Below are 27,543 nucleotides of genomic sequence, written 5' to 3'. Positions count from 1 at the left end.
TACCCTCTCAGAGTTTCTGAAATCAGGAGAAGTTAGTTAGCTTTCACCTAGACTGTATGGACTTACATCTGGTACTGCCTGTGTCCGTGTATATTGATGCACAGGTGTGGGTCATTTCGCTCTCACTTGGGCTGAACTATTTGCTTTATTAACACCTCGTGTCAGGGGAAATTTTTTATATTCTGTTTAAAAGAGTTAAAATGTTTCGGTTTAAATAACATGAACATTTGGCTAATGTAGTAAAAGCACGACGAGGGCTAGTAGTAAAAGCAAGACCTCCCATTCTCATTTCCTTTCCTCAGAGGCTTTTAATTGCTTGCATTTTTAATTGTTGTGTTGGTTATTCACATATGTCCAATCAAAGAAATTTTTATCGTGGAACTTTTAAACATATACAAAAGTAGGGAAAATAAAATAATTAACCTCAAGAACCCTTACCTAGCTTCAGTAATTAGCCACATTTTGCTGGTCTCATTTCATCTGTTCTGCCCCTACCCCATACACATTTATACATTTATATAAACATTTATATATACAATATACATTTTAGGGGGAATATTTTAAAGCAAATTCCAGACATCGCATGCACACACACACCCCTGCAGTGTTCAATATGGCTTAACAATAATTTATTTTAAAAAATCTTATTAAATTTAAGTTTAAAATATAATTACTCTAAATTAAATTAATTTCTTTTTATAGCTTAACAAAAAATTTAAGGTGTTTAATAAATAATCTAACATCCATTCTATATCCCAGTTTCTCTACTTGTCTCACAAATGTTGACGATTGTTTTGTTTGAATCAGAATGCAAACATGGTTCACATATTACATCTGATTGTTACGTATTTTTATCCAGAAGTCTCAGAAGTTTAACATAAATTTGTATCCCTAAGGAAATTATTACTTTACAGTGAATAAACATTGAAACAAACAAAAAATATGATACATACATTAGATCACCTAAGGTACAACAGGCAGTGCAATATAAAGAGAGTTGAAATTGCCCAGTTTCTGAGAAGAGAGGTAAAACTTTCAAAGCTATGAGATGGTATTATGACTCTTTTACCAGTTGTGAAGAACTATTACTGAAGAATCCAATATCTGTTCAAAGCCAACCTTTTAAAGAGAAGCATTATATCATCTAGTAATTTATCATTGAAATAAAGAGAATACAAAAATATTCTAAGGTTAATCAAATAGGAACTGCAAATGAAATTCTAGTAGCCTTTGATATACCTTGAAGTGACACTCTTCAAACTAAAGGTGCTATAAAGAGGTCAAGATCATAAGCACAGGCTATAACGTATGACTCTGATGTTCTGTTTAACTTATCATGGCCAAAAGGGATTCAGAAGAACCTCTAGACCCAGTGTGGAGAAGACTTAGACTAAACTCTGTCTGATACTCAAACACCATGAAACTCATGAGATGGAAGAAGGAGGGGATATGCAACTTTATGGATAATTATGCGCTATTGTTGGAAAAAGTTTCATGTACACTTAATGTTAAATTTTGGGGAAGCAAGGAAATATACATTAAATTGCTGATATATCTTAGAATCTAAGTTATAGGTAACCAGGTGTGGTGGAGGATTAACTACGATGATTCAAGCAGAGTATCTAATTAAAACCCCGGCACAGAGTTCAGTTAATGAAGACTTGTCAGCCTGCTAACTTGCCATGTGATTTGGGGCAATATTTGGTATGAACAAGAGGTCTTTAAGCTTTTTTTTCTCCCTGCTTCTTTGAATTATCAAGAAAAGTTTATTATTGTTATTTTTTAGGGGGTACAATGTATTTCCAGACGATAGGGACATATATAACATACTGAAGAAAGTTTGTTGATAAGTTTTTATGCTTGAAACATTAATTGCTCTCGGTTACCTGGGAAATAATGAGTCTCAAAATGATTCACAAGGTTTTTACTCTATTTTTTGTTTCTTTACCAATGTGCTTTAAGTTAACCTTCTGACTAATACTTTATAATTTATTTCAGTTTAAATGTTTTATGTTAGATTCTGAATAATTTGGGATATTATTTAACAATTATGTGTAGTTATACGTTAGAGTTGGTAACATTATTGTGCATCGTTTGAGAAAAGTGCTCTTTTTGAGAGTGTGTGTGTGTGTCCTTTTGGAACTTAGTTTTGCATTTTTTTAAAAGTCATGCTTCATGTATTACAGTAACTTGTTATCATTTGAACATGTTAAATCATAACTGCAATAGTAGAGGTAGAGAAGGCATCAGAGCCTTAGGGGGCATATCATAATCTATATTTTTTCCTGTATAATTGTCTTTGATATTAGTCCCTTGCTTTTTGTTTTCATTAATTTGTTTCTTGCTTTCATTCCTATTCCTTTTGCCATCATTCACCTTGATGTTTTTCTTAAACTATTAATTAGCTCCTTAACTTGTCTTGGTTTCCTTCAAATCTGTCTTTCCATGGCAATAATTATGCTAAAGCACACCACTTGAGTGTATTATTCTATTGTTCAAAATGTTTCATTGTTTTCCATTGTCCACTAGATTCCTCTGGACCTTTCACAGTTAAGCCAGTTACCTTATTTATCCATCCATCTGTTTTATTCATTCAGCCATATTTATTGGGTTTCTTCTATGAACTAGACACTGCTGTGCTCTGAGGATCAAATGATAAAACAATCAGGAGCTCAGTCCCCTTGGGTCTAATTGAGGAGAGAGACATTAATAAAAGTATCATGTGTTAAAAGTAAAACTGCAATGATCATGTATCCTACAAAAGGGAGGAGTATGTATTGTGAGAGCTTTTAATAAGGGCACTCTGGATCTAGTCAAGAAGGTCATTGAAAGCTAAGATTTGAAGAGGTGAGGAGGATTTACTACCCAAAAAGTGGGAAGGATGATCATACCAGGTAGAGGCACTGTACAAAGGCTCTTCTCCCAAAAGGAGTATGTTTTGAGACTGAGGGACTAGAAGGCGGCTAATGTGACTTGGAGCATAAAAAAAGAGAGATCATTGTATAAAATGGAAAAGAAGGTTGGGATTGACCACACAAGGGGTTTTGAGGCCATGCCAATTAATGTTATTAATATGAATGCAATAGGAAGTCATCCAAGGGTTTTATTTAGAGGTAGGGGGTGGAGGAGTGAAAGACAAGTGGATGTTGGAAGACCAGTTAGGCATTGTTGCATTAGTTCTGACAATAGCTTGGTCATGGAGGTTGGTGATAGTAAAAGGGATAGAAAGAAGCAGCAGTTTCAAGAGATATTTAGAAAGTTAAGTCAACCAAATTTGCTGACATATATTTCATTTGGGGGTATAAGGAAGAGGGAGATGGCTTCTTGCAAAACTGGATAGATTGCGGTGCCATTCATTGAGCTAGGGAATCTTGAGAGAGTACCATTTGGGGTGGAGGAAAATCATGAGTTCAGTTTTGAGCAAACTGAGTTTGAAGTACCTTTGAGCCATCCAAGAGGGAATGGCAAGTAGGCAGAAGAATATTTTGGTGCTCAAAAGAAAGATCTAGGCTGGACATAACCAATTGTAAGATATTATCTGAGTATAGGTAGTAATTGAAACTGTGAGTAGGTGGATTGAGGGTTTAGAGTATAAACTGGCCAAGGCTTAATACTGAGCCTTGAGCGTCAGCAGCATGTAATGGCTAGGTATTAGAGATTGAGGGGAGGATCGGGGTGGAAGACAGAGGAGCAGCCGAAGAAGCAGAGGGAAGCCATGAGAATATTTTAAGGTGAAAGCCAAAGGAAGAGTATCTTTCTAAAGAGTGGTAAATAGTTTTGAATGCTGCTGGGAAGCTAAATCTGAAAAATCTTCACTAGGTTTAATGACTCCTTTGGTTATCTATTTCTGTGTAACAAATCATCCTAAATCTTAGTGGCTTAAAACAACAACAGTTTATTATTTCTCAAGATTCTGTGAGTTGGCTTCATTCATCTGGGGGCTTAGCTGGGGCTGGAACACCCAAGATGGCCTTATTTACATGTCTGGGGCTTTGGTGCCCACTGTTGCCTGGGCACCTTGCTTCTTGTCCCTGTGACTTCTGTCTCTCTGTAAGATCTCTTATCGGGCAGTGGTCTAGTTCAAGCTTCTTTACCTGGCGACTGGCTCCCAACGGGCTGGCAGTGAAGCTTCGAGTTCTGTTAAGACTCAAGCCTGGAACACTTTGACCACACTGTCATCTACCACCGTGGCCAAAAAAAGATCTTTGATGACTTAGTGTGGGAGTTGTTTTAGTAGAGTTGGAAAGACTAGGAAATGATGAGCAGATGAAGAAAAATTCCTTATCATTCCCCTATATTTTCTATAAACTTGACCCAAAATAGGCTACTAATTTCCTGAATGCTTCCTGTTTATTTCCTCACATGCTCCTTTCCACTAAATATTATTCCTCTATCTCCACCATATTAAAATCTTACCCGTTCTTTTTTTTTTTAATTTTTATTGGAGTATAGTTGATTTACAGTGTTGTGTTAGTTTCTGCTGTACAGCAAAGTGAATCAGTTATACATACACATATATCCACTCTTTTAGATTCTTTTCCCATATAGGTCATTACAGAGTGTTGAGAAGAGTTCCCTGTGCTATACAGTAGGTCCTTATACGTTATCTTTTATATATATATATATATGAAAATCTTACCCATTCTTAAAGGCTTTCTTAAAATCTTCAGTTTCTCTCCTTTGTATGTTGATCTCCAGTAGTTCTGAATTTTAATTTAATTTTTTATCCCAGTATTTGTTATTTCTTGCCTTCTATCTTTTTGATCATGATCTTCACTCTGCATGCCCTGCAATCTGCAAAAGGTTGTAGATTCTCAGTAAACTTTTCATTCTTCAAACTAACTCAAATGCTACTTCCTCAGAGAGCCTTCGCTGGTCCATCCCCCAAATAATCAATTATTCCTCTGTACCTCATGCATACTTTTACTATTGTACATATCATAACATATTATAATTAGTTACATGTTCTTGAAGGTAGGAGATTACAGTGTCTGCTGTGTTGCCTTTCATTAAATAATTCCTGAGTTATAGCTCAATTTGTGATCCCCATTCTTAATATTTAAGAAAAATGCCCCACATGATAACAATTAAAAATTTTGTATTAATAATGACCTAATTACTTTTTTGATACTGTGCCAAGTTCATTGATACTAGGCCAGTGCATTAAACTATAAAGACAAGTTTTGGTTTGGTGTGTGAGGTAAAACATTTTTGCAAGAAAGAATATATGACCACACTCTTTGTATCTCTAAATTCTAAGGCTAGAATTTATGAGGTTGTATTCTGTGTGGCCTCAGTAGAAGTATGTCCATATGTAAATTCTCATTGTGAATATTGTACATTGAGCTCGATTCAGGAGTTGTTAATGGCTTCACCATATGGAATGGTTGTTTCTCTACCCCCTGCTGTAGGTGTCAGGCAAATTTTTGCAGCTCGTGTCTTTATATCCTCTATGTGTGGGTACATACAAGGGACATAGAGATCAGCTGGTTTCATATATCGGGGAAGGATAATACTTCAGCTCTTGCAGATAGGACTAGCTGGTTCTGCGACCCACCACAGTATGACAGTGGAATCTGTGTTTGTGTGTTTGCATCCATATCTGTGTATGGTTTGGGCTGGGGGGAGCACAAATGTTGTTGGCAGGACACTGACTGGTGCTTGTGTTCTGCAGCCCTCATTCTGCTCCTCGTACTGTACTACTCTAGTCCTTTCCTTAGGCTGTGGGAACGGGACAAATACTATGGGGGGGACACAGAAAAGAATCAGATCCCTCTCCCTGCCTTCTCTCAAACTGGAGAGGGATAGGCAGTCAGGGAAATAGGTCATTAAAACTTAAGGTAGGAAGTACAATTATTAAAGGACTTATAATGAGTTACTTCAGTAATAGAACCAGTTGGCAGAATATCCAGCTGCAAGCGGAAACCTCCTAAGAGTTGGTACAGATCAGTCACCTGACTCTCATGATGTGATCATCATCCAGGAGTGAGTTAGGTTGTGTGCCAGGAGAAATCCGTTCGGGTCCTGAATTAAAAATGTTTTTAAAAGAAATTTCTTTTATCTTCTTTCAGTGTTTGCTGACTTTTATTTATTTATTTTTTACATTCTGCAAATGTAAAAAACAAGTAATAACTTATGAGAATCCTGATTATCTGAAGTTTTATAATTGGTTATCTTAAAGTGAGCTAGCTAAAACGTTATCCAAATCTTACTTATTTGGCTTGGTAGAGTCCTTATTAAATCCTGAAATAATGCCATGCTTGTGGTAGGCACTCACAGAATAACTGAATAAAATTTAAGTTGATCTTTAGTCCAGCCTTAGCAAAATCACAAATAATTAGGGTCTGAACCATAAACAAATATGAAACAAATTAAGGGGAAGTCACACTATTATAAATAAATAAATTTTGAGTATGCCTAATGATAGACAATCACCTTCCTAATCTGCCCTTTGTTTTTCATACCTATGGAGAAATAAATTGTCTTCTTTTTTTTATAAGAAATTGAGGAGAGACTCAAAGGTGAGAAAGGGCAGTAAGATAGTTATCCAAAGGAAAGAAGGAAAAGTAGGACAGTCTTCCTCAATTTAAATTAAAGTTATATTTCCTTTTCTGTCAGCTACCAAGGTAATTATATAAGAAATCTGGAATGGTGAGATCAATAAAATTAACCATTTAAAATAATAATATAGAAAACCTCAATTGTACTCAAGTAAAAATAAAACTTGGTTAGTATAAAGTTTTCTGTGTTTATTAGTCCATTAGTCCGAAGCTTTGCAAAGTGTAATCTTATGAAGACCCTAATAAAGACCAATAATGTCATGGTTATGGGAAAGTTACTGTATTATTGAATTACACATGATTCATCCAGTTCTTAAAATTTTCAGTCCTTCTTTGATGCTCTAAACTTGATTATACAGCAGGGGTTATTTGAGTCTGTATTCTCTCTTGACACACAGTCTTACATTGCAACTTGTCTGTAAAATGGGGATAATAATAGTACCTACCCCATTGGTTTGTTATAAACATGTTATAAATATGAAAAGCTCCCAGAATGTTGCTTGACACATACATAGTGAGTGCTCATTATGCTAGCAGTTATTGTTTATTTTTATTGTTGTTATTACCCATGTACTTGAGAACTGGAAGTGAATAGCAAGAGGGAGAAAGTGCCTCTTTTCATCAAAGAGTAACTGGGGGAAAAGCATAGGATTGTGCTTTATAAAAACAAACAATCTAAAATGTTCATAACATTTAGTAATTAGTGTTCAAAATCACCAGATTGATTCAGAAATGGATGATTAAAATTTTTTTCTAAAAGTAGTTATTTTTATAATTAAAATTTTCTTTTTCCACTTAATAGAATTAGTTTATTTTTTACATTAATATCTCAACACTTGATCTTTTTAAATGCAGATTATGATTTCAATAACAGGCAGTACAATGCAGTGTTTAAGAGCACAGCATCAGGGACCGGTCTACCTGGGTTTATATTCTGTCTCCTCATCATTTACTGTGTACCTTCTGGCAAGGCTCTCTGTGCCTCAGTTTTTATCATTTGTAAATAGGAATGTGTAGTGCCTGCCACGTTTGTTTATTTTGTAGATTAAATGAGTGTGTGTGTGTGTGTATACACACACACACACACACACACACGTATGGTTTAGAACAGTGTCTGCCAAATAATAGTTACTACTGTATAATTGTTGTTGCTAATGACAGTTTTTTTTGCCTCATCAGACATATAAATTTGAGTACTCTCTTACTAAAGTTTCCTGCAATTAAGTCTCAGAAAACGGCTTTTATAAAACTATTTTCCTGTCAAGTGTTCAGAAATAAAAATCCTAATAAATATTTTGATAGCCAGTACTGTGGTTTTCTATCTTCTTCTTTCTGTTTGTCAGCTTCTCCTTAAACACATCTCTAAAACCAGTTCCTTTAGGAACATGATCCCTGTCCTCAGAAATCTTGGGAGTTAGAGGGACCATATTTTATCATGCATCTTTAAGTCCTCCAAATCCTAAATGCCTAATATTGTAGGGGCATAAAAAACGATGAGAGAAAGCAAACATAATTTTCAAGAAATATTCTACTGTCTTACGGTATATTTTAATAGCCAGTTAAGTATAAGCAGAACTCTGTGTTAATGTCCTTATAAATGTCTGAGCTTTGGGGCTAGTGATTATATCTAATCTACCTTTTATTGAGTTGAGACGTGTATGAAGTTTACTTTAATTACGCCTTGTAATTAAATTAATTTTTAATTTTGTGTTTAATTTTGTTTTAATTTTGTGTTTAATTTTGTTATAAAATGACAACACTGTTATAAAAGAGATATAGATAACTGCTTGAATGGATAGTTTACTGTGTTTTTGCATATTAATATATTCTAATATTCTGGATGAGAGTAAGTGATACAAAAATTTCTGCCATATTTACTCATTTTGATTTTTTTTTTGTTGAGGATTTTTAAAAATTTAGTGAATGGAAGAGAACATTGCAGATAGTTAAGTGCCTTTTCTTCCCTTACTCAGTGTTATTTCCCTCCCTCTTCCCCATCCAAGCAGCAACAATTATCATGAATTTGGTGTGTATCCTTCCAGTTCATGTTTTTTTACTTTTCCTATATGTGTATGTTATACACATATAAAACTACACTAAGTAATTGTTTGATAGTGCATATAGATGCTCTGCTCTATGTAGCATTTTGCATCTTGCCTTTAATTTGTATTATCTGATGATTAGTGTATTTGAGCATCTTTCTACATATTTATAGGCTATATGAGTTTCCTCGGGCATTATTTTTTTTTTTGCCCATTTTTAACTTTGGGAATTATCTATTCATATTTATTGCACATTTTTCTAGTGGTTAATTTTATGTTTTTCTACTTGATTTATGTGCTATTTGCCTTGATTTTCAAAGTCCACATATCCAGAAAGACCTCCCTTGGTGATTATAAGACATTGCTAGAATTTCAACTGTAGACTTTAGGTTTGGAGTAATCCAACCCTCCTGAGAATATTTTTTCACTAAGGTTTTTTATCTTTTTCCTGTCCCTGTTTGCTTGCCCTTACTCCTTCCTATTTTACTAGCACATTTCAGCTATAGAGGAGTTTTTCCCTGCCTCTTTGGTGATGAGGGAGGGTGGTAGTGATATGGAAGGCGTAAATAATAAGAAATAGAAAAATGAATAAAAATTTGACAGGTTTATAAAATTGATATTGCTCTGTGTAAAATATGCTTGTGACCCTTGGCTTTTTGTTTTACTTGAAGTACATTCTAGATCTAGCATTGTGCAGCCAATAAAAAGATAATGCTCATCATTATCTGATTGGGGTGTGTGTGTGTGTGTGAGCATTGCTTGATAAGTTGTGTGTGTATGTGTACGTGATTTGGGGTCTGTTGTTGTCCTATCCACTATTTATTTATACATGAGGCCTCTGCAGTGCTGTTATCCACTGGATTCTTGAGACAGGTCCACGTATCCATTACTTTCCAGAGCTACTGCATTAACAGTTGAAATCTTCCTCCAGTGCCATTGGTGCTTCAATATTTATCTTCTGGCAGGGTGTGGTGATAGCAGCAAGGTCTTGGAGTTCCCAAGCGGTTTTGCAAGTGTCACAGAACCTTTGAGGTTAGAAAACCTTCCTCAGGGAACACCCTGGCCCAGATTTCTTAATTTAAGAGTCCTTCCTTATTATTGCCTCTGACTTCTGCCTTAAAAGTAGGATCAGTGCCAGGAGAAAAGCTCATGACCCTTGGCCATGGGCACGAAATCTTGGCTGGTCCTGATGTAAGAATCTTGCAGCAGATTCTCTTGACATGAGTCTTTTGGAGAGAGGTGCCACTTTAGCAGAGCTTTGCTAGGAATTCTCTTCTTAGAATTGAATCTGATTTTTTTTTTAATGGTTTGATGTAAGTCATTGAAGAAACTTGAGTTCTTAAGTCAGTGTAGAATGACTTCAATCCCTAATTTATCAAGTTCAGAAATCTTCAAGGTGAGAAATAGAAAGGCTGTAAGCAATACAATTATGTCTTGTTTTTGACAAAAGTAGTATAAACTCTGGCAATTAATTTGAAAGTGATCATTTTATTTTATTAAGAAAAATTTTTATTGGAGTATAGTTGATTTACAGTGTTGTGTTAGTTTCAGGTATACAGCAGAGTGATAATTTTGAAATGTGTTCTGTATTTTAAAGAAAACTCCAGTATTTGTATAAATCAATCCCTGAGTATGCTGATCCTGGGTTTCATTTCTTTTTTAAAAAGTGTTATAAGTGATAAAGACTTTTGTTTTCCTAAGCACTGTATCATCACACTTAAATATTATTAGTAATACCAGTAACATGTATTTCAAATTTTCCTGATTGTCTTAAAAATCTTTGCTCTTGATTGTTTTGTCTCATATTCTCTAACAGTTCCACCAGCCCTCCCCACTCCCACTCTTTGCTTTTTCGTGCCATTGATTCATTGGAGAAACCAGGTCATCTGTCCTGTAACATTCTGGATTTGACTGATTGCTCCCTATGGTGGTGGATAACTTGATCCTGTATCGTCAGTTGTCCCTGTAAACTGGTGGTTAGAACTGAAGGCTTGGTTAGATTCAGATTCAACCTTTCCTTCCCTTTTTCTTTCCTTCCTTTTTTCAATGTTATGTACTTCACATCATGAGGCCCATATTGTCTGGTTGTCCCCATTTACTTACGCTAAGACTGATGTGTGGATCTGTTGGTACCTTGTGACTGTTGGTTCAGAGGTACCCATTAGAATCACTTTAAAGTGTTTAAAAATTCTTAAGAATCTTGGATTCTGATTGAGCAGGTCCTAGAGGCATGGGGAGAGGCATAGATTAAAAAACACATGGAAGAAACCCCCAAACCCTCTACCTTTACTCAGAAGTAGTAAGAATCATTACCTTTAATATATTTAACATGTAACTAGAGTGATAAAATTTACTTTTAAGCAAATGCTTTGGGAAGATATGTTTCGTATGAAATGAAGCATATTTAAATCATTAACTGTGGAGGTGTTTGAGGCTACTGTGGTGTGGTAGAAAAAAATACTGACTTGCAGGACTTCCCTGGTGGGACAGTGGTTGAGAATCCGCCTGCCAGTGCAGGGGACACGGGTTCGATCCCTGGTTTGGGAAGGTCCCACATGCCGCGGAGCAACTAAGCCCGTACGTCACAACTACTAAGCCTGCACTCTAGAGCCTGTGAGCCACAACTACTGAAGCCTGCGCTTCTAGAGCCTGTGCTCCACAACAGGAGAAGCCACTGCAATGAGAAGACGGTGCACCGCAACAAAGAGTAGCCTCCACTTGACACAACTAGAGAAAGCCCGCGCACAGCAATGAAGACCCAAAGCAGCCAAAAATAAATAAATAAATACATAAATTAATTAATTTAAAAAAAAAAGAAAAAGAAAAAATAGTGACTTGGACCTGGGAGGCCAAATCATTTATTGTCTCTGAGGCCCATTTTTTTTTTTAATCTAGAAAATAGGAACTCTAAGATATTTATCATAGGGTTGATTTAATGATTAAATGAAATGATTTATTTAGAAGCAGTCCAGCACCTGGTGGTGAGTTATGTTGAAATCTGAAAAGCATTACAGAAAGCTTGGTTTTTTTAAATGATAGGAGACTCATGACTCATGATGTAGTTTTAATATGTGTCATTAATGTAGCCTTTTTGGGAGAAATAGTGTTGGAAATCTTATTGTTTTTTTATTTCCCCTTACTTTCAGCTCCATTTACCTCTTAATTCTCCTTTGCCTGGAAGCGAATTGACCAAGGAACCTTTTCGTTGGGATCAGAGACTCTTTGCATTAGTGTTGCGGTTGCCTGGCACGATGTCAGTAGAATCAGAGCAGTTGACAGGTGTGCCTTTAGATGACTCTGCAATCACACCAATGTGTGAAGTGACAGGCGGTAAGTTCTTTGCTGGCAGTAATTCAGTGACTTAAGCAGAGTTTATCTGAATGTTTTAAAGTGTGCATTTCAAAATCTCCATGTTTGTTTTTGTTCAATAAATTAATATTAGAAGTTAGTAGACATAGATGGTTTTAAAACTACATTGATGAAGGTCTTTGATTCGATTTGAATAAGATGTGAATACTATTGGGTCTGATAATGCATGATATTTTTTTTCTAACCATATAGAAAATGCTGGTATTTGAAGTTGTTAAACTTATATTCTTATCTACAAAGATTGCTAATGATTTACAAATGCCGTAGAACTTTTTTCTCTGAAAAAATGTTTTGAGAGTCATCTCATTATCCATGTAATGATTAATGCCTGGTTAAGTACAGTTTTCCCCAGAGGCAAAGAGGAAGCTAGATAGGTTAGAGGAAACAGGTAGTGAACTCTTAGCCAGCTAGTCCAGGTGGTCACTGTGCTCAGTGAACATTAATGAAATTCTTGAAACAGAATATGTAAGAGACTCAGAACTTTTATAATGTGGAATTGGTTAACAGGTGGGTTAAATTCATATGGATATGGATTGAGTGCCTGCTGTGTACCAAGCACTGTTCCATGCTTTAGGACTTCCATAGTGAATATGACAGGCATGGTATTCTTGCTTTCATGGTGCCTTTTAGTTCTTGCTTAGGGAATTTGATACTAAAATGTCCAGGTTGGGCATACCACTATTTCATCAGTGTCAGGGGCTGTGACATAGTCTCCATACACTGTCAGTGCTCTATTGAGATTCTATCATAGCCAGCTATGTAAGTTAAAGGAAAATATAAAGTCTAATTTATATTTTAGGTGCCTTTCTTCTAAAATTCTGTGGATTTTGGAGATCTGCAAATTTCACAGACAAAAAGCGTATCCCATATAGATAGGTATGTGAAGAAGATAAGTTAGAGAGAGTGGCAAAGACATATATACACTACCAAACGTAAAATAGATAGCTAGTGGGAAGCAGCTGCATAGCACAGGGCGATCAGCTTGGTGCTTTGTGACCACCTAGAGGGGTGGGATAGGGAGGGTGGGAGTGAGAGAGACGCAAGAGGGAAGAGATATGGGAACATATGTATATGTATAACTGATTCACTTTGTTATAAAGCAGAAACTAACACACCATTGTAAAGCAATTATACTCCAATAAAGATGTTAAAGAAAAAAAAAGAAGAAGAAGATTCCGAAATCACCGTTGGTAATATCTTTCAGTGACCCAGAAAACTTAGTTGGTCAAGGAATTAGGGAGCTTTCCCCAATATATATCCTGAATCTCTCCTGACGTAGTGGTTTATTTACCTTTCTTCATGCTCCTGCTAGCAACAATGGGAAGCTGGTCAAATGTCACTCACCTTTCCATATTATATGAATAGTATGTTTTCTTCTTTATTTTCAAAGAATGTTGGCTAAAAAAAGTTTTGAGGATAAAACACCAGAAAAGTAGAAATAACAGAAAAGCTAACATCCACTGGTGGTGTACTATCCAAACATGTAATCACTGCTAACAATTCTGTGCATTTTTAAACTTGATGATAAGAGTAGTGTGTGTACATTTATTTTTTCCATTATAGAACAATTCATGTTCATTAAGGAAAAATTGGAAAGAAATTTGCCTGTGTTGCCAAAATAATATTTTGTTATATTTTTAATGTATACTTTAAAAATTATATAATTGTCATTGTAAGCATTTTTCTTTTATTATCAAGTAATTAATGAATACTCTATGCCAAATAACTGTTTTTGATCCTGGGAATACAGCAGGAACGATAGACAGAAAGCTTACATTTTTGGACTGTGTGACAGATGAATCATGTAAAATGAATAAATAATATTTCAGAGAGTTCTCCTTACTATCAAGAAAAAATTAGGGTGAGGGTGCAGAACGTAATGAGGCAGAGAATGAGTATTCCTGGGAAGTCTTTTGAGGAGGTGACTTTTTTTTTTTTTAACCATCAACCTAAAGGATATGCTTACCCCAGTTTGAATCAGTTTAAAATATTGCATGTCCTTGGAGATTATTATACTCTTTGTCTAAAGAAGTAAATAAAACAACAGTTATTTATAAATTACATTTGCATATCTCTAACCTTGATGTTAAAGTCAGTTGTTTGAATAGGGATTAAATCAGCCCTGGTTGTATCTTAAAAATATTAATCCCTCTAAAATTATTGTTACAGCATGTTCATCAACCCTCTCTCTTTTTTAGATATTTTAGTTCCAGGTGTACAACATAATGATTTGATATTTGTATACATTGTGAAATGGTCACCACAGTAAGTCTAGTTAGCATTTGAACAGAAATCTGAATAATGCAGTAAGCCATACAAAGATCTAGGTAGAGGAAATAATAAGAGAAGGAACATGCCCCATGTTTTTGGGAGCAACAGCAAGGCTGATATGGCTGGAGCTTTTGTAGGGAGAAGTAGAGAGTAACAGGTTTGTTTAGAGGGGTAGGCAAGGGCCAAGTATTGAATAGCCTTTTAGGCCATGATGAATATTTTTTATTTTCCAAGTGTGATGAGAAGTCATTGGAGGGCTTTTTATAGGAGGTGACATCTAATTTCTGTTTCTGAAAGATCACTTCAGCTGTTGGATGAGAATATACTGTAAAGGGGTGAGAATGGAAGCAGGGAGACTAGAAGAGATGATAGTACTTTGATCTAAAGTGTTAGGTTTGGAGGTGGTGGGTGAGAGGTGGTCTGATGGAAAGGAGATACTGAGGGCAATGAGGGAAGGAATCAAGCCTGATTCCTAGTTGATTCAGTTGGCCTGAACAAGTGGAGGTGAATGGCTATGCCAAGTACTGAGATGGTTACTCAGAGGAGAAGCAGGTTTGGGAGAGGCGCAGGTATGACATCAAATTTTAAAAATGCCTAATAGACATGTTGGTGGAAGTATTGAGGATAAAAAGCTTTTTATAAAAATTGTAAGACTTTTCTAGATTAAATAAATTTAACTTTCTTAGCCTGTATAAGGACTGTTGCCCAACTTAGAAATGTTCCTTTTGTCTCTTATCCATTTTACTAAAATGCTAATCTAGTATACTCTGGGAGAAAGTTTTTTTTTTTTCCTTTGTTTCACTTTACTGCCTTCAGACTCACTATGTTTAGATTTTTTGGGGGGGGGGATCCTCTAACCACAAGTGAGCCAGCTTCTTGACTTGAAAGTATGTACTTTTCTCACAAATATTATTAGTGATCCCAGAAAATTTATCCTTCAATACAAGGTGTTAAACATTCCAAGAGGTGAGTTTTGACATAAAGAATAAGAGAAACATGACATAGGTTATGGGTTCACTTTGTAAAGATGGCAAAATTTCCTTTAACTTTCAAAAGAATTAATGAATTTTTGTTATTTTCTAAGTGACTCAAGTTTGTTTATTCTCCAATTTTCATAAAATGTCTTTGTTAGTAATTTTATTTCATACTAAGATCATAACCTCTTATATTTTCCTAATCAATTAGTTGATGACACAGGTTAGGGGAGTAGAGAGGATTGCCACAATTTTATACTTAAGAACTTCTGTTTTTTATTAACATCTTGGGAATATGCTTAAATATCATGAAATAAGATATTGAACCTTTATATAATCTTCTAAATACTTCCTGTGTTAAGACGGTCAGCCTTTTTATGTATTGTTTTATGTATATGTTTAAATAGACTAAAAAAATTTTAATTTGCCAATTCTTTCAAATAAGCGTGGTTCCATATAGGCTTTCTATTTTAAATTAACATCATGGTTTTCAGGGAAGAAGGTATATCCAGATGAAAGTGTCTAATACTTTGTAAGGGTTTGAATCTTGGCTGCACTACTATACTAACTTGAATAAATTAGTTAATCTCTCCATGCTTTAGTTTTCTCATTTGTAAAATGGCGAAAGTAACCAATAAAATTGTTGCTAGGATTGGATAAATTAATAGAGTGATTAGAATAGTGCCAGGTACATAGACACTCAGTAATTGGTGAGTATTTTTATAAGTATGGCTCTTATTGTTGTATTCAGGGTAAGCCATTTGTTATATGATGCTTGTTATTCTAAGCTGACTCTGAGGATTTGAATCACTCTACTGCCTAATGTTCTCTTTTCTGAGTAGCCTTTAGCAAATCACATGTTGAGTGTAAATTGATATGAGTAATTTGATATGTCAAATATAATAATATAACGTGTTTGGTAATAATTGGTTGAATTTCTTAAGGAATAGGACTTTTTCGTATTGAGCTTATTGCAAATAACATTGTAAGATGTTTGATTAAAGATTTTTAGTTGTCATGGTTTTCAGCACTGGTCTAGATCAGTACAGATAATAGAAATATAAGTTATATATATAAATTTTATAGTGTCACATTAAAAAGAAACTGATAGGGAATTCCCTGGCGATCCAGTGGTTAGGACTCTGCACTTTCACTGCTGAGGGACTTGGTTCAGTCCCTGGTTGGGGAACTAAGATTCCACAAGCTGAGTGGCGCAGCCAAAAAACAAAAACCACCAAAAAACTAAAAAGAAACAGGTAAAATTAATTTATATAATATTTATTTAAATCAATATATTCAAAATATTTCAACATGATATTGGTAATTAAAAATTACTCAGGTATGTTATAGTTACTATATATCTCAATTTGGACTAGCTGTGTTTCAAGTTTTCAGTAGCCATATGTGGCCAGTGGCTGCAATATGGGACAGCACAGGTCTAGATATATTTATTGAAAAATCCCTGTTTAAGAATTCTTTTCACTGGTATTTTTTCTTAATCACTAGCATTTTAATGCTTCTGAACTAAAAATTTTATAAAAGGTTAAAATATTCAAGAGGGAAATTCACTTAAGATAGGTAATTTCTAAGTATGTAAGCCAAATGAAATTCAGAGAAGCACATGCTACTATCTATATATTAAAGTGCAAACACTTAAAATATGCAGTACCTACCAGCAGATCAATTAAATAATTATTGAGTATCATCTATGTCCTTAGCATTAATCTTTAGTGATAATACTTTTGTTAAGCAGGAGTAAGATTTTGGGGGTTCGTTGCCAGATGTTGCGTATGTGTAATAAAGATAAATTGTGTTGGAAAACAGTTGGAGATAGTTTTTTTTAATTTATATATATTTTAAAATCTCATTTCATGTAATACATTGTGTATATATGTAATGATTTTTTTCATTGTGGTTTGTTCACACAAAGATTTCTATTTTCCACATACCTTTAATTACAAAGAAAAATTTACATACTCTCACAAAATGGAATTGTTGATTGATTGAGAATAGCTATTTTTGTTTTGTTATCCTTCTATTAGATAATGAAAAGGTCAGACTTCATCATTGAACTTCCGTTAATCAGTATTGTCAAAAACCCTACTATGGTTCTTTTTTGTTAAAAGTAGGAATTTTTGCAACTTTATTCTTTTATTTCAGGCCGTTCATACTCCGTATGTTCTCCAAGAATGCTTAATCAGTGTCTGGAGTCCTTGGTGCAGAAAGTACAAAGTGGAGTGGTAATAAACTTTGAGAAAGCAGGACCAGATCCTTCCCCTGTAGAAGGTATTATTGTACTTCTCTTATAGACATTGTAAACTGGCTTTATCAAGTATTCAACTTGAACTGAAAAATTACTATGATTTGGCCTTGTCAATGTTAAGGCCAGATTATTAAGATGACAAAACAGCTGTTGGTAAAGAGGGAAGATTAAATAGGAAAGTCAAGGTAATATGACAGTGGTTTGGTAGCATAGCGTTTTTATATTGGTTGTTCATAGCCTGAAAATTTATAAGCGCCAAAACCCTTTTTAAACATTTACAGATTAGCATATTTCCTTTTTAGTATTGTAATGCTGACTCTCTCCAGTATATATGCTTCTTCCATGTCCCTTAATTCACAAAAGTGTTCAACCCTAAGTGTTTATTTAATTCCTTAGCTACATTTTTTCTAAAGATCAGACTGATCAGAACCAAATGGTTGGTGTGGTTCCCAAAATGAGAAACCAGCCTTTGCCATTCAGCTTGATCCTTTAAAGTCTAGCTGAGCCCCACCTGGCTTTATTCTAATATTTTGTGATCATGAACTATTTATATTAGCCAGAGGGTATAAGGAGTTTTACCAGAACCAATGGACAGTTTACATCTGGACCTTCTGCCTTGTATGATGTAGCTTATGACAAGAATTAGAAAGTCATTAATGGCACTGGCAGAGGTGATCCACTAGAGTGGGTAATTGGGAGAAGAGAAAGGTCATAGAGATGAGAAAGTGGTACCCTCAGAAGGGATTATAGGGAAGGAGCAGAAGATGGTAAGATTATATAAATCGCATACTGTGTCTGGTTTAAAAAAACAAACTTAAAAAAAAATTGAATTGTTACACATGGAATATATTTATTTTTAAATTATTTTAGGACTTTGCTTAGAGTTAGGCACTAAGTAAATGTTTACTGAACTGTTAAAGAGAGTTACTGTTTTCTAGAATTGCTTTAGATTAAAGGTAGGCACCTCAAATCTGGATTTGCATATTAACTTTTTGTTTTAGTTATTAGGCTTTAGTTAAAAAGATTGATTTTAAAGAAATATTCATTTAGCAATACTTACCTAGTATTTACTAAGCCAAGCATGATGGTGAAGAAATTGAGTGTTTGCCCTTATCATCTAGTGGGGAAAACATGTCATTCGTTAAACAAGTATCTACCATAAAGTATGTTTTACATATTCTGATTGGACAAGCAAAAGATGCTGTGGGACCTCCTTTCACCTATTGAACTCATAGTTGGAATTTGCTGATGTTACTCTCTAGTGAATTCTGATATAATCTAAATGTTAAGCCTTAGTCATGATAGTATTCTACCATTTAAGAAAAATAGGAAAATCCAGAATTGAACAAGTATTACGACATTTTCACTAAGTAATAGTAGATATAATTTAACTGCTTATGTTTTTCCTTTAATGATACATACTTTGCTTTGATTTCTTTGCCGTAGATGGGCAGCCAGATGTATCAAGGCCTTTGGGATCTCAGCCTTGGCATAGCTGTCACAAACTCATATATGTCAGACCAAATCCTAAAACTGGGGTTCCTATAGGTCACTGGCCTGTTCCAGAGTCTTTTTGGCCAGATCAGAATTCTCCAACACTAGTAAGTACCAGAGAGACTGTGACTTTGTAATGTAACCGTTAACTGCTTTTCCTACTAGTTTTAAGTGCTCCCGTCAGTTAAGGGTGTGGCTGTTGTATAGGAATTAGACAAGCGCTCAAAGTGCACTGATGAGCTGTTACTTGCTTAAGTGTACTGTATTGTTCATCAGGAAGTAATAGAGAAGAGGCATCTGTCTCCTTTAGAATCTCACATTATGCTTATGCTTTTATTATTGGCATCTGGTTACAGAAGCATAGATATAACAAAAGCTTCTCTTTGGATTCTAAATATAATGTAACATGAGGATTTGTCTCTGGGACATAATATACAGTTTAAATGAAGGCTTAGAAAATAATTCTGATGGTTTGCCTGCAATCTTTTAGGACTTAGTCTTAGAAATTCATGTTGACTTGCATAGTTTTAGTTATATTCAGTGTTTTCAGTCTGGAGGTTTAAGGTAGCAAAGATTTTCTGGTCTTGTTTATAGGAATTATTTTTTGAAACAGTGAGGCTTGTTGAATGATCCTGGTGAATTATCAGTGTTCACTGTATGGTTCTTATAATAATAGGGTAAATTTATATAAATATCTATTAAATCTTGTTAATACCCTTTTTTCAGATTAGTGTTTTTTGTAGTAATTGAGGACGCCATGGGATATGACAGTGGTTCTTTTGATGTTACCTTTAGAAGATAAGAGTTGTATTTCAAAGATCATTAAGCAGTCTTTAGTAATGTTTCATGCAGCTATCATTTATGAATTAAATTGAACTCTTTTTGAAACCTTTTATGTTTTAAACCGATATCAACTCTTTAGGATAATTTTTACTTTTATTCTATACAAGGTCTATAAAGTGATATTTCCTTTATTCATTAGGGATTTAATGTAGTACATGAAATTAAGTTTTTATACATTTCAGTGAGGTATCGTCTTTCTTTTTTGGATTGAACCATCATAGTTTTTTAGTCTGGCTTTAGAGAAGCTCTCAATTTCTTTGGTCATACTACTTTCTCCTCTAGAGCCCTTTCAAAATTCTTACGGACCAGATATCATATTTATATGAAATAATTATATTGTTGGTTATTCATTCTATTATATTTATTTAACACCTACAGTAGTTAAATAACAAGTACATATGGTACTTGTTAAGTCCTAATAGGAAGAAATCCAAAACCAGTATCACAAGCATTATCTATTAATATTGCTCTAGTGGTCTATTACAAATTGTTACATGCCATAGAGGATTTTGAAGTGTCGGTAGGATTTCAGTTGGAGGAGGAAACTGTGAGAAAAAAGTATGGAAGTAAAAAAGAACAAGGTGAATTTAGAGGAATGGAAAGTAACTGTGAGGATAGGTGGGTCATAATATGTATGTAGGACATTGAGAGAACTATTAAATAAACCAAATTGCTTATGACTTTACATGCAAGGTTAAGGAATTTGAGCTTTTCTTAATAGCGTTCATAGAACTGAAGACATTTTTAACAGACTGTTCCTTTAGGAAAATTAATCTGGTCGTTGTTACATGAACTGGAAGGTAAGCTATTTACCTAGAGGGCTATTGCTTTGGTTCACTTAATATAAGAGTTTGAATTAAGATGATGGAAGAGAGAATGATAAAAAAAAAAGATAGAGAATATTAGAAAGAACTGGCAAAATTTAGTAACTAAAGGATATTTGAGGGGAAATGAAATTTTTATAAATAATAGTATTTCATATAAGAAATATTGATACTGAAATTAAATGTGATTTATTAGAGACTGGTTCTGAATTTGAATCATGGCTCTACCAGTTATTAGCCATGTATCTTCGGTTAATTATATTCTCTAAGCTCAATTTCCCATCTGTTAGAGATAGTAACTCCTATCTCATAGGATTATTTTGGGGATTAAATGAAATAATAAATGCCCCCCCTTTTCTTTTTGGATCTCAATATTGTCATCCAAAAAAATAGATGAGTTTCACAGACCCATTCAATACGCTGTATGTCAGGTACATGCTAGGCACAGGAGCAAAACAGTACTTCCCCTCTGGAACCTTACCATTCCATAGGAAGGTCAGTCATATAAACATAATAGAGTACAGTGTGCTAACTGTCATAGGGGGCAGAGCAGAGCCCAGAGGAGGTGGTGCCTAACTGCCTGGTATGTGTTTGGGGTACATGATGAGACTGTGTCAGGGAAGAAGTTTCTTAGAGGTTGGTACTTGCCTTGCCAATTCAGTCTTCAAAACTTAGTTTGTTTGCATTATGCAGGGGGGAAAATAGTAAAGCAGCTTGTGATAACATATGAAACACCGGGGCATGAAAGATAACGATCTGTTTGGGCAACTGCAAGTCGTTTTGGTATGGCTGGAGCACAGGGTGTACATGGTGTGGTGGTTAAAAGGCAGATGGGGACCTTATTGTCAAGGCTCTTTGTAAAACAATATTAAAAGAAAAGAATCTGGCCCTATTTTTAGGTGGTTGGCTGCTATTTTTACCCAATAATTTGAGTTAGGAAAATTACATGATTATATTTATCTTTCATGGCCATGGGATTGATTGGAGGGGGCTGACTAATTAGGGAGACTAATTAAAAATGAACAGTTGTACTAATCTAGTCTGAGAAATGATGAAGGCATGAATTAGAGTGGTAAGAAATAGAAGGTAAATTTTTAGAGAGATGAGAATTTAGCATTGACAGAGGGCAGTAACTAAAATAGTGACCATCTGCCATGTTTATGTGTTCTGCTAAGTGGCTTAGAATTTGTGGTATCATTTAATCTAATTCTTTGTGACAGTTAAGTATGGAGGATAAGAGGGTGATATTAAGGCTAACATCTAGGTTTTTTAGAACAGGTTTTGTGGTTTGGGGGTGAAATAATGAATAATAATGAATTTGAGGGACCTATAGAAAATTCAGGTTATGTACAGTAGGTAATTGGATACATAAGAGAAATGAGAGAAATCTGGTCCCTATACAGTAGATTTGGGAGCCACCAGTATATGTAGATAGTAACTGAGGCCAAAAGGAGTCCTTTATAGCTATGAAATTCCACATTATTTCTTCATAGCTCATATTTTCTTCACCAGTCTTCACTTGGTGAGATTTTTAGGAAGGATACTGTTAAGGGGGAAATAGAGTAACTTGCTTTTTTTTTTTTCTTTAAAGTATTGTGGTTTTTGCGGCTCTACAACAGGGCCTCCAAAGTAGGGTGCATTTAACACAGGGGTGACCAATACAGTCTGCTGGAATAGGGAAGGGAAGCATTAGAACTTCTATGTATGTTTACACTTTTCTATTTTTAATATTATTTTGGTATGTATTTTATTATGTACCTATAAATTAATAATTTACAAGTATAAATATATATATGCCCTAATATATTGTATATTCAAAAATTTGTACTGATCAATGTGTGTCATCAATTTGGAAGCCAAGTAGTTAAATTGCTACAACTGAGGACTTAGGAAGGTTTCTATTAAATTAGTTGTTTCTTATATATAAAAATTAATGAGCACTTATTTAATTCCAAAATTTTGCATTTAATTTTTCTGATAAATTTGATTTTAAGACTTAACAAAAATTTTAATTCTGTATAGATTTTGAAGTGTCTTTTTTTCTTGTGAATATTACATAATTTAAGCATTACATTTTTAAGTATTTTCTTTCAGCTTAGTGGTGCTTTTGGTAGTAAATTAAATTCTCACTAGCAAAACTGAGAAACTGAGTAAACTTTGGTAGTGAGGGATACTAAAAAGGAGTTTGTTTCTGGTACTTTGTGAAAGAGTAATAATAAGACTTTCCCCTCTAGCCACCTCGTACATCTCATCCTGTAGTGAAGTTTTCCTGTACAGACTGTGAACCGATGGTTATTGACAAATTGCCTTTTGACAAATATGAGCTGGAACCTTCACCGCTGACTCAATTTATCCTGGAAAGAAAATCTCCTCAAACCTGTTGGCAGGTGAGCTGAACGACTATAGCAATTTAAAATTTTATTTATTTATTTAATTTTTATTGAGAGTATAATTGATTTACAATGTTGTGTTAGTTTCAGGTGTACAGCAAAGTGAATCAGTTATACATATACATATATCCACTCTTTTTTTTCCTTCGTTGCTGCGCACAGGTTTTCTCTAGTTGCAGTTAGCAGGGGCTACTCTTCGTTGCTGTGCATGGGCTTCTCATTGCGGTGGCTTCTCTTGTTGTGGAGCACGGGCTCTAGGCGTGTGGGCTTCAGTAGTTGTGGCACACGGGCTCAGTAGTTGTGGCTCGCGGGCTCCAGAGCACACGCTCAGTAGCTGTGGCGCATGGGCTCAGTTGCTCCACAGCATGTGGGATCTTCCCCGACCCGTGTCCCCTGCATTGGCAGGTGGACTCCCAACCACTGCGCCACCAGGGAAGCCCTATCCACTCTTTTTTAGATTCTTTTCCCATATACGCCATTACAGAGTACTGAGTAGAGTTCCCTGTGCTATACAGCAGGTCCTTATTAGTTATCTGTTTTATATATAGCAGTGTGTATATGTCAATCCCAGTCTCCCAATTTATCCCTCCCCACTCCCCACACCATAAGTTTTATTTTTTACACCTGTAGCTCTATTTCTGTTTTGTAGATAAGTTCATTTGTAGCCTTTTTTTAGATTCTACACATAAGCAATATCATATGATATTTGTCTTTCTGTCTGACTTACTTCACTCAGTATGAGAATCTCTAAAAATTTAATTTGATGTTTCTTAAAAAGTTAAATTGAATCCGTGGTTTATATAACGTTCTGTAAAGGTTATTAAATGTGAAGTTTTAACTACTCCTTTTTAACAGGTATATGTAAGCAATAGTGCAAAATATAGTGAACTTGGCCATCCCTTTGGTTACTTGAAAGCCAGTACAGCACTGAACTGTGTCAACTTATTTGTGATGCCTTACAATTACCCAGTCCTCCTTCCCCTTTTAGGTAAGTTATTCTCATCACATTCTCTGTGGCTTAGCATACATACAAATTTTTCCTAAAAACAAACTTTGGGAACATCCCTCCCTTTCTAAGTCTTCTTGTCTTCTGGAAATTAATGAAGATTTTTTTTTTTAATACTCTAAAATACTGAAGCTGTATAAGGTTGTGTTATAGCAACCCGTGCATGTTTCTGATAAATTGAAAGTCAGTGTCAAACTACCTTTGATTCTGCAAACTATTGAAGATATTATATTTTAAGTTTCTAAATTAAGTATTCTCTAAGTTTTTTGCAATTAGATTTCTTACATAGTTAGAATTAGTAATGCAGGCTTTGTATTTGGTAAATAATTAGACATTTTGTAGAAGCATGTCATATTTAAGGATTTATCTATACTTTTAATTTTCATTTGGCAAATATTTTTAAATGATGAGTTTGTTCTAAAATAATATGATAAGCCTAAAGTTGGTTTCTGGGGACCATTTGGCTATAATTTTTTGAGGGGTACTGTTGGAGAAGGCATCTTTCCCTTCATGGAACTGCATCAGATTTAAAGATTACAGACAAAATATTAGTAGGTATATTTTATAGAAAACATCATGCATACTTTGTTTCTGTCTTCAAATCTGTTTCATATCTAGATTTTCCTTGTGTATTTTCTGATTCTACCTTTATTATTACATTTAATTTTAGACCATAATTGGCACCTTTTTATTTTTAAAGTGGTATTACTACTCAAAAATGCCAGAAGCAAAAATTTTACCACCTTTAATTTTGTTAAAAATATAGGTCAGATGTTCCTCTCTCTCTTATATAAATAAGAAAGCATACTTTAAAAATGAAACTTATTTGACTTGATTTTCATGTGTGGAAACAATGAATGATGATAGTTTGTTCACATTATAAATTTGTAGATGACTTGTTTAAAGTACATAAGGCAAAACCAACATTGAAATGGAGACAGTCATTTGAAAGTTATTTGAAGACAATGCCTCCCTACTATCTTGGGGTAAGAATATTATTGTTAAAAATAGAACTTGTTATAAAATTTTATATTATGCTTATAGTTTACTGTAGGTATTAAAACTTTTATTTATTGCTGTTATAGAATAAATGTCATGAAAATTGAGTGTACAAATGACCCATATAAATGTAATGGGAAATAAATGTTTCAGTGATTTGCAGAATAATGATGATGATGATGATAATGAGAATATATATATATAATGCTTACCCAGGCCTGGTTCTGTCCTAAGCACTTTACATGTATTAACCTCATTTAATTTATATGGTAACCCTATGAGGCAGAAATCACTGTTCTTATATCACAGATGAGGAAACTGAGGCACTAAAAGATTAAATAATTCATCCAAGGCTACATAGCTAATATTTGGGGGTCAGGAATTCAATCCCAGGCAGGCTTGGCTTTAGAATTTAAGCTTTTAACCTCAATTGTTATACTACCTTTTTAAATTGCAGTTTTATAATTATTTCCGTTTAAGGGTACAAAAAAAGGTTTGTGTTGCATTATTCCCTAAATCTCCAGAAATATTGCTTAAAACCTAGTGTATCATAATAGATAGGACCAATAATGCATATATTATTAAATATATTACTTTATTTATTTTGTGAAAAGTAGCTTCTTAACAAAAAGACCTACACTAAAAGCACTTTAAAACATTACTTCTGCTTTTACTGCAGGAATGTTACAGTATTTGACTGTAACTAATCTTTCTAAATGGTCCCTAATAAGAACACTAATTTCTTGAGCTTTGAAAATCATATGTTATAGTTGTAAGAGAAAAGTTGTGTGTGTCTAGCACATAGTGCCTGCTATGTAAGAGAGGGAAAAGGAAGAAACACTTGAATATGAACTTGCATATGTTTGACTCCTATGTTTCATAGCAACTGGGAGGATTTAGCCAAAGCCACATGAATATTAAATGTCAGATCTGGGATTTGATTCCAGTTTGACACCAGTGCTTTTATACACTTTCTAATATGTCATTGGGTGGTTATCATCCTTTTTCTGACTCTGTCCCGTTCACATGGGCTAGACAGTCCTGTCCTGCTAGTGATATTTTTCCTTGCACAAAGTGGCTCTCAGTTAGTCCTTACAATTGAAAATCACTATATCACATCCATAGTAAATATTAGATGATTTTTGCCTCCTTGTTTTTCCTTCAGAGCTTGTTTCTGTTTTTTCAGCTCAGCTAATGATAATAATAGTAATGATTAATACCTACTGAATGCTTACTGTGTGCCAGATGTATTTACATGTATTAATTCATTTAATCCCATGACAACCCTATGAGGTAGATACTACTATTATCATTTTACAAATGAGAAACTTAAGGCACAGAGGGGTTATATTACCTGGTACAGGGTCACAAAGCTAGTAAGGGGTTGAGCCACAACCCTTCCAGTTACCCAAGGTAGAAATCTTCTATTTTCCTTGACTCCTCTTTTCTACTTACCACCCAAGTTCTATCAAATCAACCTCTGCAATGTGTCTCCTGCCCTCTTCTTCCAAACCTAGTGTCTCCAATGGTGCTAAGAAGTCCAGGACTTCACCCTTTCTTGCTCTAGGTGCTAGCCTCTAATCCTTGTTTAGTATTTCAAACTGCCTTTCATACCACTGACAAACATTTTAATGAAGTACAAATATGATTATGTGACTCTTACTGAAGAAAAGGAGACATTTTGGGAGGTGAAATTTTCAAAATTGACAATACATATAGCTATAAGTTTTTGACAAGGTCAGGATTGAGTGGTATTTTCTTTTTCCCTATAGCCTTTGAAGAAAGCTGTTAGAATGATGGGAGCACCTAACCTAATAGCAGACAGTATGGAGTATGGACTTAGTTACAGTGTCATTTCATACCTCAAAAAATTGAGTCAGCAGGTAATGTTAAGAAATAGAGCCATTAAGTATTTTGAATGGTTTTGGCTAAGGTGGTCAATAGGCCAGGTGTTAGTTCTTGAGGATTCTAATAGAATTCCATCATATTAATGTATTACATTTTAAAACCACGTATATCATATATTAACATAATTCTGTCTCAAGTAAATGGTATGCTATGTTTTGAAATGATAATTTCAAGCAATAATTCCTAGTTTGTGAAAATGGCTTTATTAATGTGGTCCTAGCCTTCCTGTATGTGAACATTCTTTGTTTTCTTTTGGGAAATTTATGTTAGAAAGTTGTTTTTCTTAGACAAAAAAGTCAGTTTCTTTTGCTTTATGTTTTAAACCTATAGCTTTTTCTTTCAAAATGGGAGTTTCTTTTGAAATATTTGTAAAAATACTGAATTTTGTCATTTTGGGCATACATCACATTAATAGATACTATAGTAGTCAAGCAGTGTACACTTTGACTGCCAAGTTATTAAAATTGTATAAAACACAATTTTTCCAGTACTCCTGCCATCTCTACTTCAAGTGCTAATTGAAATGTAGGTTGGAAAGAGTCAAAATATTGCTATTTGCTTTCCAGTGAAAAACTCCATCAGTGTTTGCCATATCTATGA

General features: G+C 34.5%; 1 protein-coding gene across 4 annotated transcripts in view; it reads left to right on the top strand.

The window, feature by feature from the left end:
* The window catches only part of INTS6 (integrator complex subunit 6), a 90,843-nt gene that overhangs the window by 47,417 nt on the left and 15,883 nt on the right, over positions 1 to 27,543 (top strand). For all 4 annotated transcript variants that reach the window (XM_027116380.1, XM_027116381.1, XM_027116383.1 and 1 more), the window contains 7 exons: positions 11,749 to 11,932; positions 17,377 to 17,502; positions 18,926 to 19,080; positions 22,875 to 23,027; positions 23,886 to 24,018; positions 24,928 to 25,022; positions 26,808 to 26,918. In XM_027116380.1, coding sequence (XP_026972181.1) covers positions 11,749 to 11,932; positions 17,377 to 17,502; positions 18,926 to 19,080; positions 22,875 to 23,027; positions 23,886 to 24,018; positions 24,928 to 25,022; positions 26,808 to 26,918 — 957 coding nt within the window. The remainder of the gene's footprint in view (positions 1 to 11,748; positions 11,933 to 17,376; positions 17,503 to 18,925; positions 19,081 to 22,874; positions 23,028 to 23,885; positions 24,019 to 24,927; positions 25,023 to 26,807; positions 26,919 to 27,543) is intronic.

This window comes from Aethalodelphis obliquidens, unplaced genomic scaffold (assembly GCF_003676395.1).
Source record: "Aethalodelphis obliquidens isolate GAN/ISIS:26980383/991018 unplaced genomic scaffold, ASM367639v1 scaffold16, whole genome shotgun sequence".
NCBI classification, from domain to species: domain Eukaryota; kingdom Metazoa; phylum Chordata; class Mammalia; order Artiodactyla; family Delphinidae; genus Aethalodelphis; species Aethalodelphis obliquidens.
This window is presented reverse-complemented; position numbering and strand designations above follow the sequence as displayed.